At 47.3% G+C, this 13,835-nt stretch overlaps 2 protein-coding genes across 7 annotated transcripts in view; one reads left to right on the top strand and one right to left on the bottom strand.

Moving 5' to 3' along the window:
* The window catches only part of RAI14 (retinoic acid induced 14), a 136,957-nt gene extending 131,005 nt beyond the window's left edge, over window positions 1-5,952 (bottom strand). For 2 of the 5 annotated variants that reach the window (XM_053295052.1, XM_053295054.1), the window contains exon 1: window positions 5,727-5,952. The gene's annotated coding sequence lies outside the window, so the exon portion shown is untranslated. Of the gene's footprint in view, window positions 1-5,386; window positions 5,525-5,726 lie in introns of those variants that run through there. The other 3 variants (XM_053295050.1, XM_053295053.1, XM_053295051.1) reach the window with 2 other exon arrangements.
* Window positions 5,953-6,078: 126 nt separating this feature from the next.
* The window catches only part of C1QTNF3 (C1q and TNF related 3), a 100,116-nt gene continuing 92,359 nt past the window's right edge, over window positions 6,079-13,835 (top strand). For both annotated transcript variants that reach the window (XM_053295070.1, XM_053295068.1), the window contains exon 1: window positions 6,079-6,339. In XM_053295070.1, the coding sequence (XP_053151045.1) occupies window positions 6,296-6,339 (44 nt within the window). In that variant the 5' untranslated portion in view covers window positions 6,079-6,295. The remainder of the gene's footprint in view (window positions 6,340-13,835) is intronic.

Below are 13,835 nucleotides of genomic sequence, written 5' to 3'. Positions count from 1 at the left end.
GATGAAAGTTTGGGGTGGTGTACAAATTTGATAAATAAATAAAAATGAAATAAATAATTGACATGATTTTAAACTATAACATGGTTAGTATTGAAGGTGCCAAACAAGTAAAAATCCAATGTGAGAACAGCAAAAACTAACCTGTTGCCCACACAAGGCAGGTTGGTGAAGATCTTTTAGTGCTCTTCCAAATTTGACACTTACTTGGGAGTAAGCCCCATTAATCTGAGCAGAACCTACTGTCAAGTAAACACGCATAGGACCAACCCACATAAACCAAGCCTTTCTGTACCACTCAAATGCCACACATGGCTTTGGCTTTCACAAAACCAGCCATCTATTACAATGGACTAAAGCGTTCACCTTGACTATTAATTGCTACTGTGTCAGAAGAATGATGTGCTATGAGCACCAAATGAGCATCTCCAGTAGGGGTGTGCACAAACCATTTCTTGCCAAACCAGTTTACCTCAAATTGGGCCAGCGGCTCAATCACATACCAAACTGGAGACGGTTCGATCTGTGACCAAACTGAATCAAGGCTGGTTCGGGCGAACCGGTTCAACATCAAATGGATGGCTGGGCAGCAGCAGTGAGAGAAGTAGTAAGGTTCTAACCCAGGCAATGTGGCTGCTCACCGCCCCCGCCCCTCACTGGCACAGCCCAAGCACACGTGATGCCTGGTTAGCAAACCAGCCACCCCTTAGACATTCATTCCCAAGACCCCCATCCCTTTACTTGTAAAGGGAAATCCTCACTGGGTTCCTTATTACAAGTATTAGCCACTCAAACTGCTGGACCAGTTCGGTCAAATGGACTGGACCAGGCGGTTGGTTCGTGCACACCCCTAATCTCTAGAAATAATCCCAGTCTATTTTCACCCAATCTAATGAATAACACTCCTTAGCTTCTTTCCAAAGTGGTTTGGGAGTAACTCCTTAGGGCTGCTTCTTTGCTTAGCAGATTACACTCTTTCAATCTATCATTTTACACTATTCTAAAGTGATCAGATGCATGCATTAACTACATGCCTGCAAACGTTTAAGCTGCAAACATCTGTGCTTACCACTATAGTGCTTGATTCACATTTATCAATACTGGTATCCTCTTCTCTTATTAACGTTTGTCTTTAAAAATATGTCTCCTAAAGCATTTTCATATTAAGCAATTCTTGATATGTAATCTAATTTGGCAACAGGAATAGAAATACAAGGATAAGTGTACTAGCACGCTGGTGGAAATACTGTACTTCCCCTTGCTTCAAAAATGAAAGACAATTTGCTTTTAAGTACAGTAGAGCAGGAGTACAATCACCTAATAGTGTGTCCGAACACCAACAATTGCCACTAGAAGCTTAACGCCATTAACAAGATTCTTCTAAATGTATTCCTTTTAGCCTCTGTGTCACTTTAAACTGCTACGTTTGCCAGCTACAAAATGCAAAATTTGGCTCAGCACCAGAATGCAAGGTGAAAGCATTGCAAGTTACCCAACCAAGTGTCCTTGTTCCTTTGTATCCCAAACTTCTAGAATCTGATTGTCTCTGCAGAATCTTATCTGCACTCTCACCAGCATCCAACCGCCAAAAGGAGAGGGGAGGTCAGTTTCTCTTTTCAAGCTATGCATTAACAGAGCACCACCAAATCTGTATAGGAATATCTATCTATGCAAACACACTAGGGATGTGCATAATGTTCCAAGCTCGAAACGTTCTGACTTGAAACGGGCCGTTTTGAGTCCAGAACAGAACACCTTCATTCAAACGAAGGGCCTGATTCAAGCTCGGAACATAAAGACCCTGTTACGACTCGGAACATTTTGAGTGGCACCAGAGTGAATGGCGAGGGGTGGCGGAAGGTATTTTTAACAATCATTACCTGGTTACCATTCATACCTGCCATTCCCCACAAGCAGCACCACCCTGCCTGCATCTCACACCAAGACTGCCCCATCTATGGCACTCTTCTGGCCTCTGGGCACACATGGCAGCCATTTGCACGGTGGTGCTGATCACACAAATGGCTGCCGCGTGTGCACAGAAACCAGAAAAGCGCTGTAGGCGGGGCAGCGTCAGAGTGAGATGCTGGGCGGTAGTTACCTGCCCCCTGGCTGGGAATAATTAAAACCCAAGCTCATTTCTTCGGAACAACTGGCTCAACCGGTTGTTCCGACAGAACTTTCTGGGCATTTGCGTTCCGTTCCCAGCTCAGAACGGAATGCAAATCCCATTCCGTGCACATCCCTAAAGGACACACATTGAAAGTAATGAGATAAGAAGTGATCTGCCATCTAGCGGAGTGCATGGAACCAGCACCTGCCGGTTTGAAGGCGTGGTGGGGGGGATAACTTTAAGGACTGGGGAGGGTGCACTTAGCCCCCCCCCCGCACATGGTCACGTGTGCTGGGTTCTTCTGGTCACTTCCCATCTGAGGAGGGAATGAGGTGGCAGGGAGGTGCGCTGCCACCCCACCGGACCGTTTTTAAAGAGAGCACCGGTGGAGGAAACGCAGTGGGGGGGGGGAGTGCACCCTCCCAAGCCCTTAAAGTTATCCCCCCACCGCCTTCGAACCAGCTGCACCGCCAGTCTTTTGAACCTGTTCGGAAGACCATAAAAACAGGTCCGTGCACATCCCTACCACCATCCCCTTTACCCAACCATAACCAGTTTTATTTAGCAAGCCCTACAAAACTGGAGTCACTCTATCAAGGCTGTTTTGCATCACAGAGTGGAGTCACCACATGATGAGTTCCAAATGGAATTAGGTTATGGACCTCTTTACACAACACATTAAGTGTAAATCTAGATATGCAGCATGGGGGGGGGAGAGAGAAGGTGTCTGGAACGATAGGTATCATACATATGCCCTCACACTGCCATAACTCAATAGTAATTCTTGGTGCTTGTGCTGATCAGGGGCTTGACTATAATAGGGCAAGGGGAGACCCCTTGGGGGGCCCTTGGGGGGCCCCCAGAGGCAAGTCACATGACTGACTGCCCCAGCCATGCACCCACCCAGATGCACCCACTCCAAAACTGATGTGAGTGTTAAGACCTGGAGCTACCAGAACAGCATGTCTTTCTCTAGTACCATTAAATCACTTGCATCGTCCACAATTTACAAAACCTTTTAAAAAATAATTTAGGATGATGTTCTAATGTGGCACATAGGATATATATATATATTAGGATTTCTTTACTTCATGAGGTGAGCTTCAGTGAGGAAGGGGACAACATTTTAAAATCTTGTCTCTGGGCCCACTCCAACCTTGCTACGCCCCTGGTGCTGATCTTTCTGCTTCTAACTTGCCCCCACTCCTGGCTTTGCCTGACTCTGCAGCCACAGCATGGGGTCAGTGTTCACAAAAATATAGGAAATAGGGAGACAATGTTCTGTTCATCCCTCCCCACTTTCCTTACACAGCATGGGCTTGGAGGACGACACAAGAGAATAATGTATGTCACAGCTGCCATCACAAAATCAATACCAATGCAGGGTCGGGGGTCGCAGATCTTTTCTGTACCTAGCAATGGCCCTGATCATAAAGGTCAGAGAGTGGGGTTGGCTCTGGTCTCCTTCTAACCAAAGTGGCAAACTCAGGCCTGTTGCTGGATAACATGCAAAATGATACCCCAATAGGGTCTGAACCCAATAGTCCACAATGCAAGATGCTTTTGACAAACGGTCAAAAAAGAAAGAAAATCTTGTCTAAACCACAGTGGCAGAGTCTTGATTATGCCAAATTCCCTTCAAGTAACTTCAATGCATCATAGAGCCTAGTGCAAGAGTCACCATGGAATCTGAACCTACTACTTTTAATAAACTAGCTAAATTTGAAAGCCAGCGTGGTGTAGTGGTTAGAGTGCTGGACTAGGACCGGGGAGACCCGAGTTCAAATCCACATTCAGCCATGAGACTTGCTGGGTGACTCTGGGCCAGTCACTTCTCTCTCAGCCTAACCTACTTCACAGGGTTGTTGTGAGGAGAAACTTAAGTATGTAGTACACTGCTCTGGGCTCCTTGGAGGAAGAGAGGGATATAAAATGTTAAAAAAATAAAAATAAAAAAATACAAGATATCAGGAAGACACAAGAGTAAACCACCCCACCACCCCAGAACCATTTTGCACGTGTCCTGAATGTATGAAGCATGCTACGTGTGTCTCACAAATACCGGGTAAGTTTCATACTAGAGCAAGAAATGCTGGAAAAGCACACTTACGTTATACCTTACGGGCACAGTAAAGTATAACATTTTGTGAGCTCACATCTAGATCACTCATCAACAATTACAGTCATTTTCTTCACAGCAGTAAGCAGACCCTCTCTCCTGTCCAAGAATGCCAACACTCTTTGTGTACAGAAGCTGATACACATAGGTAAAAATCTTCGGTTTTCAAGAGGTTTAAGCCTGCCCACATGTCTGCTTTTAAAAGGTTCAACTGTGCTCACCAAAAGTGTCAGGCATAATTACCATGGAAGGTTAAATTGCTAGGGAAATGTGGGGGGAGGGGGATATACCAGCTTTCCGAGCGGATCCCTCAGTGGGATCTGTCCCCCAAATAAAAAACCCTACTCTGGTACTGCCTTGGCAAAGAGGTAAACCTCAAGAGCTGCGATTTCTTTAGCCTTTCAAGTTTACCCAGTTCTTGCATCTCACGTGTGAGATGCAGAGCTGTCAACTTTCCAAAGCCTGGGTGAGTCTAAACCACAGCGGGGGTGGGGGGTGGAGTTTCCCCAAATGGTTGCACTGAATTCCTGGAGATCCCACCAGAGGAAACCGCACCATCAGTACGTTGGAAGCGTTCTCTTCTTTTTCGAGGGGAGGGTGTAGGAAGTGCGAGGCATTCCCCTGTCCCAAGGAGCCACGGACCTGCAGCCTCTGTGCCCCTTTCCCACCCACCCCCGAGGAACTTTCTCCCTCCTTCCCCAGGTCCGGCCAAGAAGGGAGGCCTCCCGCCGGCCGTACAATGGAAACCAAAGGCGGACTTGAATGCTAAGAGAACAATAGGGAGGGGAGAGCAGCAGAAGCCCCCTCCTTCAGGCACGCTTTCTCTCTGCCCGTTCACGCATCAGGGCTGCACAACTTCGGCCCTCCAGTTGTTGGGGGACTACCACTCCCATCATCCCCCGCCACGGGGGCCAACAGGCAGGGATGATGCGAGTTGAAGTCCAAGCTCTGCAGGAGGGCTGAAGTTGAGAGCCTTGGTTTGCGCCCTGGGCTCCCCATCTCCTCCAGCCCCCCGTGGCCATCTCCCAGACAGACTCTTCCCTGCAGCGCCTCCCCGTCCCTCTTTCTCCTCTTGCACCGTTAAAGCAGACACATGCTAGCCCTCCTCCCTGGGACCCTCGCCCTCCCGTGCCCCTGAATCCCACACACGGACAGACCTCTCTCCCGCCTTCCTTCTCGCCTGCCTGCCATCTATCCATCCCATTCACCACCCTGCTGCTCCGGAGCAAGGCAAGACAATGCTCCCATTCATCGGCTCCTCTCCTTCCTCCGCAGGCGGGCACTCAGGGACCGCGAACCGGCTCGGCACAACAAAAGGAGCGAGGCGCAAAGACAAGAAGAAGGCGAAGGCGGCGGGAGAAAGGGGAGGGAGGGCGAGGATGGAAGGGAAGCGGCTTCCCGGCTGAAGACTCCCGGTGAGCAAACAGGGAGACTCCAGGAGAAGACGGTGGGGGGAGCTGGGTGCGGGCAGAAGTTCCAGCAGGACACGCTGCTCACCCCATAGAGGCTGCTCCTGCGCCCTGTTGCTGGTCGATGCCGGCTCCGGCCGGAGCAGGAAGGCGCGCGGGCGCTGGAGGCGGAGAATGGAATTGCCGCCGCGAGGAGCACCAGCCGCCGCAGCCGCAAAACAAAGTTGCCTTGTCTTCGCGGCCGCTCCTCGTGCGCGCGAGCATCGCCCGCCCATTCACCGAACAGCCCGAGCAGCTCCTCAGCGTTCTAAGCGGCGCTCCAGCAAGGAGCGAGGGAGGGAGTGGGCGGAGAGCGGGGATGACATCACCATCATCAGCCCCACGTGACCACAGACCGAACCCGCCGCCGCTGCTGCTATTGCCCCGCCTCTAGGGAACGACTCGGCGCCGGGACTGGGGCAACAGCAGACCGACATTCTGGAGGCCGGTCACGTGGCGCGTCCCTCCTGGGGGTACCTCCCGCCCCCTCGCCGTCCTCGGCCCAATAGCCGCGCGCAGCGGCTTCTCGGCTCCTTGCTGCGCGTACTTGTTCTCTGGCGCCTCCAGCGGCGGTTCAGGTTGTGGCTTCGGCAAGTCTTGGTAGAAGACCGAGGACGCATGAAAACGAGTCTTTCTGTTCTTGTGACACCTAACCTTAATAGGTATTTCACGCGGTGTGAGCTTTTCGTCGGAGGGGATGTTAGAGCTTCTTCTAAAACTTTGTACTGTTGCCAATCGCGATCTCGGAGCCTACCTCGCAGGGTTATTGTGAGGAGAAACCATGTACTTCTTGGAGGAAGAGCAGGATAAACATGCAATAGATAAATAAAGTTGCATTCCTATGCACACTTACTTGGGAGTAAGCCACGTTGAACTCAGTGGGATTTACTTCTGAGCAAACATCACAGGGCTGGCCAGCCATCTATAATTCAATGCATGATTGCTAGGTAATTTACAACCCTCCAGGATTGGCCTGGAGTCTCGAGTAACAATTGAAAATAAACCTGGAGATAATCATATTAATGGCTTGATGATGTGAAAAATGTTGGGGAAATTACTGTGGGGAAACCTTCAGAACTAGTTTGTTAGTTGGCAACCCTAACATTTTAGGAGCAAGTCTCATGGAGCTTACTTCCAAGTAAATGTTTATGCTTGCTCTACAGGGCTGAGAAACTAACCATACTTATTTGGCAGGCATTCCTGTGTAAATCAGTTGGGATTACTTTTGAGTAAATTGCCATCTGGTTACAGTGGAACTTACAGCCTCGACCCACCTCTGCAGGGGTGAAGGACCTATTAGACTGGTCTGCCCAAGGAGGTTATTGGATCCAATAGGATTCCAAGAAGGCTTGGAAAGGCTTAGGGTTGGCTCTGCTAGTGATTCTGTTGATGCTCTGGTTCAAACATGAAATAATGAACTCACTAGAGCAGTAGACACAATCACTCCTAAGCATCCTCTCTGACTTGCTTTAAAGACAGCCCCGTGGTATTCAGATGAACTATGGGAACTGAAGCAGTGAGTAAACAACTAGAACGCAAGTGGAGGCAGACTCGGTGTGAGTCTGATCAGGTACAACACAGAGCACATTTGAAGATCTATGCTCTGGCAGTGCAGGTAGCAAAGAAGCAGTTCTTTTCTATTTTCATTGCTTCCGCAAACTCGCATCCAGCTGAGTTGTCTAGGGTTGTGAGGGGGCTAGTATGTAGCCCTTTCCCTTGAATTTAAACTTGGAACCATCGGGTACTCACTATGACATTTTAAAATGACTTTTTTGGGGATAAAATCTCTTGCATTTGGGCCGAGCTGGATGCCACAGTTACTGCTGAGTCTACTGTGGAGGTGTCCAGCATCTTCCCTTATGGGATTAGATTGGATCATTTTCAGTTTGTGACTCCTGAGGAAGCGGACAAACTGCTTCAGACAGTACGTCCTCCCACCTGTTCTCTTGACCCTTGCTTAACTTGGCTTATCTGATCTGATCTGGAGGGACTGTGCTGGGGGTGGAGAGGGCCAGTTACTCTCCCCCTGCTAAATAAAGAGAATCACCACATTAAAAGGTGCCTCTTTGCCAAATTAGCAGGGGTTATGGGAGTTGTTCAAAAACAGCTGGGGGGCCTAAATTGAGCAGGCCTGAAATCCTCAGGGGAGCTATTGCTCAACTCTCTTTGGAGTTGATGGGCAGGGTTTAACTTTCTCTGTAGCTGCCTCAGAGTTTTGGAATATGCTCCCTGCTGAAATAAGAGCATCTCCTTCTCTGTTTGTTTTCAGGAAGACACTCGACTCTCCTGTTCTCACAAACTTTTAAATAGAATTAATTTTAATAATTTGTTTTATATTGTTTTTATTGTGTTTTATGTATTTTAATGTTATTTTTAATATAAAAATTTGTACACCACCTAGAGATGTACATATCAGGCAGTATAAAAATATGATTGATAGAGAGATAGATAGACAGACAGACAGATGTGCTTAGAATGGGACCCATGAAAATTCTAGAAGATAATCCAGTGCTATCCAGCTGACTGAAATAAGTCTTTGGCTTTGTATGGAATGAGGGGCAGCCAGATCTACACCCCAAGAGAGGTTTTTATAGCTTTACAATGCCACTCCTATGCACACAGACTGGGACGGAAACCTTCAGCTCTCACTGAATCAGTGACATTTACTTGAGGGTAAATATTGCCATGGCTAGGAGTGTTCCTTTTATCAAGCCGAAGGCTGGTTAATGGCTCAGGGGGGACAGTTGCTGTTCTTAATGGTTGGAGATATCCAGAGAATCTCTCTCTGGAATGCCTGGAATGGGGAAAGCCATCAGAGCCTGGAGTTGGTGACCCTTCCAGGGTAAGAGGAGGGGCTGGTCTTATGTGCATGTGTGTGCTGAAGGCACTGTGGAAAGCCAGGCCTTTCACTAAGGAACCAATGTGAGGTATAGGTATAGTAGACTGCTGCCTTGCTGGTGTAAACATGTTGCATACCCCATCTGATATTCTGCTTGTATATTTGCAGATAACTTATTATTTATATGATGCATTGCAACTAGAAAGTTCTCAGAGTGGTTTTCAGAGAAAAAGAATAAGATGAATATTAAATATGGTATGCTGTGTTAGTCAATTATATAGATTTTTTAAAGCGTAACTAATTACTCTTAGTGTGTAAAAAAAATTGTAATTTTAAATAGTCTAAAAGGTGTAAATTGACACCATTTAGACTAGCTAATATTTGAATGCATGAGCTTTCGTGGGTTATAATCCACTTCCTCAGATGCAGGATGAAATCAAGGATGGTCAGTTACAGTCAGGTAGTAACAAACATTCCAAATACATTTAAAGAGACATTTACAATATATAAATTAAAAACCATTGACATATTGTAAATGTCTCTTTAAATGCATACAGGGCATTTGTCACTACCTGCCTATAACTGACCATCCTTGATTTCACCCTGCATTTGAAGAAGTGGCTTATAGCCCACGAAAGCTCATGCATTAAGATGTTAGTCTAAAAAGTACTGCCTTGTTCTTTTCTTGTCTAGTCATGGGAAGTATGTTGTGCTGGGGCTAAATAGAGCTCATTGCTCTCCTCTTACTAAATTTTAGGGAATTACCACTTTGAAAATGCCTCTTTAGTGCCATTTAGCTGTTGTTGTTTTGGGGGTTGGGTTTTTTTTTGCAGGGGGGAGGATTGGTACAATTAAATATGAGGAACATAGGAATCTGCCTTATACTGAGCCAGGCCACTGGTCCACCTAGTTCAGTATTGTCCACAATGACTGGCAGCAGCTCTCCAAGGTTTCAGGCAGGAGTCTTTCCCAGAGCTACCTGGAGATGCCAGGGATTGAATCTGGGACCTTTTGCATGCAAAGCAGATGCTCTACCACCGAGCTATGGACCTAATCACATTATCATAGCAATTTGTTCTGGCAAGACCTCATCTGCCTACTTTCCTTTCACTATAATATTAATTGATAATTACTATCCTCACAAGTTAGCCCACTTGTGCCTCAAACATTCACGTGTCCACCATCTTGACTCTGGGTGGATGGCACAATTGCAAGCTATGCCATTGAGGTGTCCCTACTGCTGTAGCAATTTGATTCAAATTGGTTAGGCGATTCACAAGTTAGCCCACTTGTGCCTCAAACATTCACGTGTCCGCCATCTTGAATGGGGGGTGGATGACATCATTGCAAACTACACCATTGAGATGTCCCTATGTGTCACTCACTACAACTATACAAGATGTGGTTCAAATTGGTTAGGTGGTTCACAAGTTAGTCTTCTTGCGCCTCAAATGTTCATGCATCCACCATCTTGAATGGGGGGGTGAATGACATCATCACAAACTACACTATTGAGGTGTCCCTATGTGTCACTCACTAAAGAAAGGCAAATCCGAGTAGTGCTGCCACCCAGGAAAGTGCAGGGACATCCAACAAAATGCAAAGAATCTGGCTGGAGGGTTAAAATCTTATACATAGTTATGTGGAAATAAACCCCATTGAACCAAATAGGACCCCCAAGAAAGGAGAAGACTTGGCTTGACTGCACTGGCTGCCTATTTATTTCCAGGCACGATTCAAAGAGGACTTTTAAAGTCCTAAATAGCCAGGTACCTGCATATCATATGTCTACTCCCATATGCTTCTTCCTGGGATCATCTGGCGAATGATTCCGAACTGATTCTGAAATCAGCTTCAGATCCTAGTCTAAGGCAAAGGTGGGCAACTTCAGATTTACTGGATCTGCCTTGAGTTTTTGTTTGTTTGTTTGTTCTTACTAAAACTCCAAAATCCACCAATTAGAGCCAGGTGTAAAAGAAGTAGCTCCAGTCAGTGAGTTTGGTGTAAACTTAGAATTAAGGAACAGGGTGCCTCCGAGAACATGCTCAGCCCAGGAATTTGTTTTCAATACCATCTCACGATCCTTTCTTACAAAAATCTATTTCTTGTTTTCTCCCAAAGTTTTCCTCTGGTGGCTTCACATGTAATGGCAAGTAAGCAGGAGAGAACCTCCAGTTCCTGGTGAGCATGTGTTCCTGGTACTTCCATGCCATTCATGTCGGCTGAACCTGCAACATTGGTTGCCTATGTTGGGTTCTCTCTCCTCAACTGATATCTGCTGTCCAACTTCAAATGCTGGTTACAGATGTTGGGTGGCAGAGGGAACCTGATATTGGCAGGTTCAGTCAATATGGAAGAGGCAGAAGTACCAGGAGTGTGCACTCTTTCACCAGGAACCAGTGGTTCTCCCCATTTATCTGCCACCATTACATGTGAAATTGCCCTTCATTTCAGCACATCACAGCTATGGGCGTCCACAGGACTTTTTCTAGGGAGTGGGGGCAAAGCTGCAATCATACACTAGGGATGTGCACAAACCAGTTCAAAGGCCCTTTTATGGGCCTCCGAACCAGTTCAAACCCTGGCCGGCTCGAAGGTTCAACAGTGTGTGTGTGGGGGTGTCTGCCTTTAAGGGTGGGGGAGAATGCACTTTCACCCCCACACACACACCATGTTTCCCCCACCAGCACGTGATTTCCAAAAAGCCTGTTGAGGTGGCAGCGTAACTCCCTGACGCCCCGTTTCTATGTTTACTGGATATACCCGGAAGTACTGAATGCGTCTGCGCACGCACATCGCGTTTACGCATATTGTGCTCATCCACGTCGGGTGCATGCGCACAAAGTGTGCAGGCTCATTCAGTACTTCCGGGTATATTCGGTAAACGTAGCAGAGAGGGAGGTACGCTGCCACCCCAATGGCTTTTTGGAAATCGTGCACCGGTGGGGGAAATGCACGCAGCGGGGGGGGATTAAGTGGATCTTCCCCCGCCGTCGAACTGGCCCCCACCGGGTCCATGCACATCCTTATCATATACCCGTACTTGGAATAATATACCCACATACCTGGGAATAAGCCCCATTGAATTAATGGAGGCTGGCTCAATCTAGAGGGGAAGGCAATTTCCCTCCTTGCCCCCCCCAACACATGATCACATCTTGCTTTTTACATCTCTGCAGTGCCCAAATTGCAGGGAGACCAGGGGCGGGGGGGGAGACCCCTTAGCTAGTGTTTTTAGGAGGCTACAGGAGGACCATGTTATGGCTAAATTAAAGGGGTGGGGCTTGTGGGTGTCATTAAGGTTGCCCCTCCCTGTTCTCTCATAATTTGAGCACTGTTTGGCAGCCCTGTACTCATTAACCTTTTATTCTCTGAGCCCTCAAGGTGCTTCCACAGGACTTTCCTAGATATCTTCCAATCTGGCATTCAGACTGTGTATCTGTAGTGTGAAAAACATTCAGCAATCTAATCAGAGGAAGTGAGAACTTCCTCCAGACACCCATGTGCCTATTAGAGTAACCACAACTATTCTATTACAACAGCTACATTCTGGTGTCGGGGGACTTCAGCTACATATGCAGTCTCCCTATCACACAGCAGTCAATTCAGTGAAACAGGGCCACTTTCCCCTGTCTCTCCCCCCGCCCGCCCCACTTTTAGGTGTTTCCATCTTTAGCTTCCACCCTTCCTTTGTGCAGTACCACTGGCTGTAAAAGCAGGGCCAGCTCCAGGTTTCAGGGGGTCCTCAGCCACCTGCTCTCTATGGACCCTCTCCTGGCTGGGTGGGCCCCAGGAAGGTCCCACTTCTGCTGCCACTGAAGGCTGTGGGGACACAGGTGTGGTCTCGAGGAGGAGCAGCAGCAGTGAACCCTTCTGAGGGCCCTGGCCATTTGATCAATCCACGGAGTTGGAGTTGTATTTTACTTAGGGGTTGTTTTTTTAACTGGTTTTGTTGTTCTTATTGAAAAATCATAAATAAAAGTTTCAGAAAAGAAAAGCAGCTGCAGCAAGGAGCCATGGGTATTGGGAGGCGCAAGAAGGGAGAGTTGCCCCCACTCCTGGACTGAGCCAATCCCAATGAATTCAATGGGGCATACTCCCAGATGCCCCAGATACTCTCGAGTATAGGATTGTAAGCTTTGCACACACACCCCGGAAAAAGTCCTGTGGATGCCCATGAAGAGCTCCCGATTGGATCAGGATTGTAGTGCTGGAAGGGGGCTAAACCTTTCCCTCCCATGCTGCATTTGTGGTCTAAATTAGCCTTCCAAACTGTCATTTGCCCCATTAGGGATAGAGTTGCCATGTCCCCCAGAATTTAGGGTATCCCCTGGATTTTGGCTCCTCCATCCAGCTGCTAAATTCCACCTGGATTTACACGGATTTCAAATGTATTGCCTAGATTTTACTCTGGATCTGATCACATGGGAGGGCAGAGAAGGAGGGGAAAGTATACAAATCTGTCAAAAATGCAAATTCGTCTCTGCATAATTTGCATAATATGCAGATTAGGCCACCCAGATGTGAGAATCTTGAATATGGCAATCACCTAATGGCGCAGTGGGGAAATAACTTGATTATCAAGCCAGAGGTTGCCAGTTTGAATCCCTGCTGGTATGTTTCCCAGACTATGGGAAACAACTATACCGCTATATAGTAGCGGTATAGGAAGATGCTGAAAGGCATTATCTCATACTGCACGGGAGATGGTAATGGTAAACCCCTCCTGTATTCTACCAAAGACGACCACATGGCTCTGTGGGCACCAGGAGTCGAAATTGACTTGACAGCACACTTTAATTAGGGAAAACATGCGGATGCATGCATGTTTTCTTTAATGAGGCAAGAAGCACCTGGGAAGTGTAACTTACTTTAAGAAAATAGTAAGGGAGGGAAAGGGTTAATGATCCCCCTTTCCAGCAGCACCCTCCTGATTCAATTGCTCTCCCCCAACCCATCTGGCTGCTTTAAAATAAATGTAAAGAGATGAGAGATCCATTTATGTCTGGTCTTGACAAATCCCAGACATCAGGGAGCCATGGCACCCAGACTAGGATATTCAGAAGTAGAGTTGATAAAATACACATTTGTCGCAGGCAGTCCTGTTTCTGTTCTGTCATTTGTAAATGGGATAAGGAAAGGCCATTGACCCACCTCCTCTATGCTGTCTGTCACTAAGCCCAAAACTTTTGTCATGTGTCCATTGTTTGGCTACTAAATTTTTGGCTCCTAGACCCAAAGAAAATTTGTCAAAGCCTGAGATATACATCTCTAGCACCTCGTCTGCTTTGGCCTCCAGGTTACCCTTGATCATAGGAT

The sequence above is a fragment of the Hemicordylus capensis genome, chromosome 2 (genome assembly GCF_027244095.1).
Source record: "Hemicordylus capensis ecotype Gifberg chromosome 2, rHemCap1.1.pri, whole genome shotgun sequence".
In the NCBI taxonomy this organism is placed as follows: domain Eukaryota; kingdom Metazoa; phylum Chordata; class Lepidosauria; order Squamata; family Cordylidae; genus Hemicordylus; species Hemicordylus capensis.
This window is presented reverse-complemented; position numbering and strand designations above follow the sequence as displayed.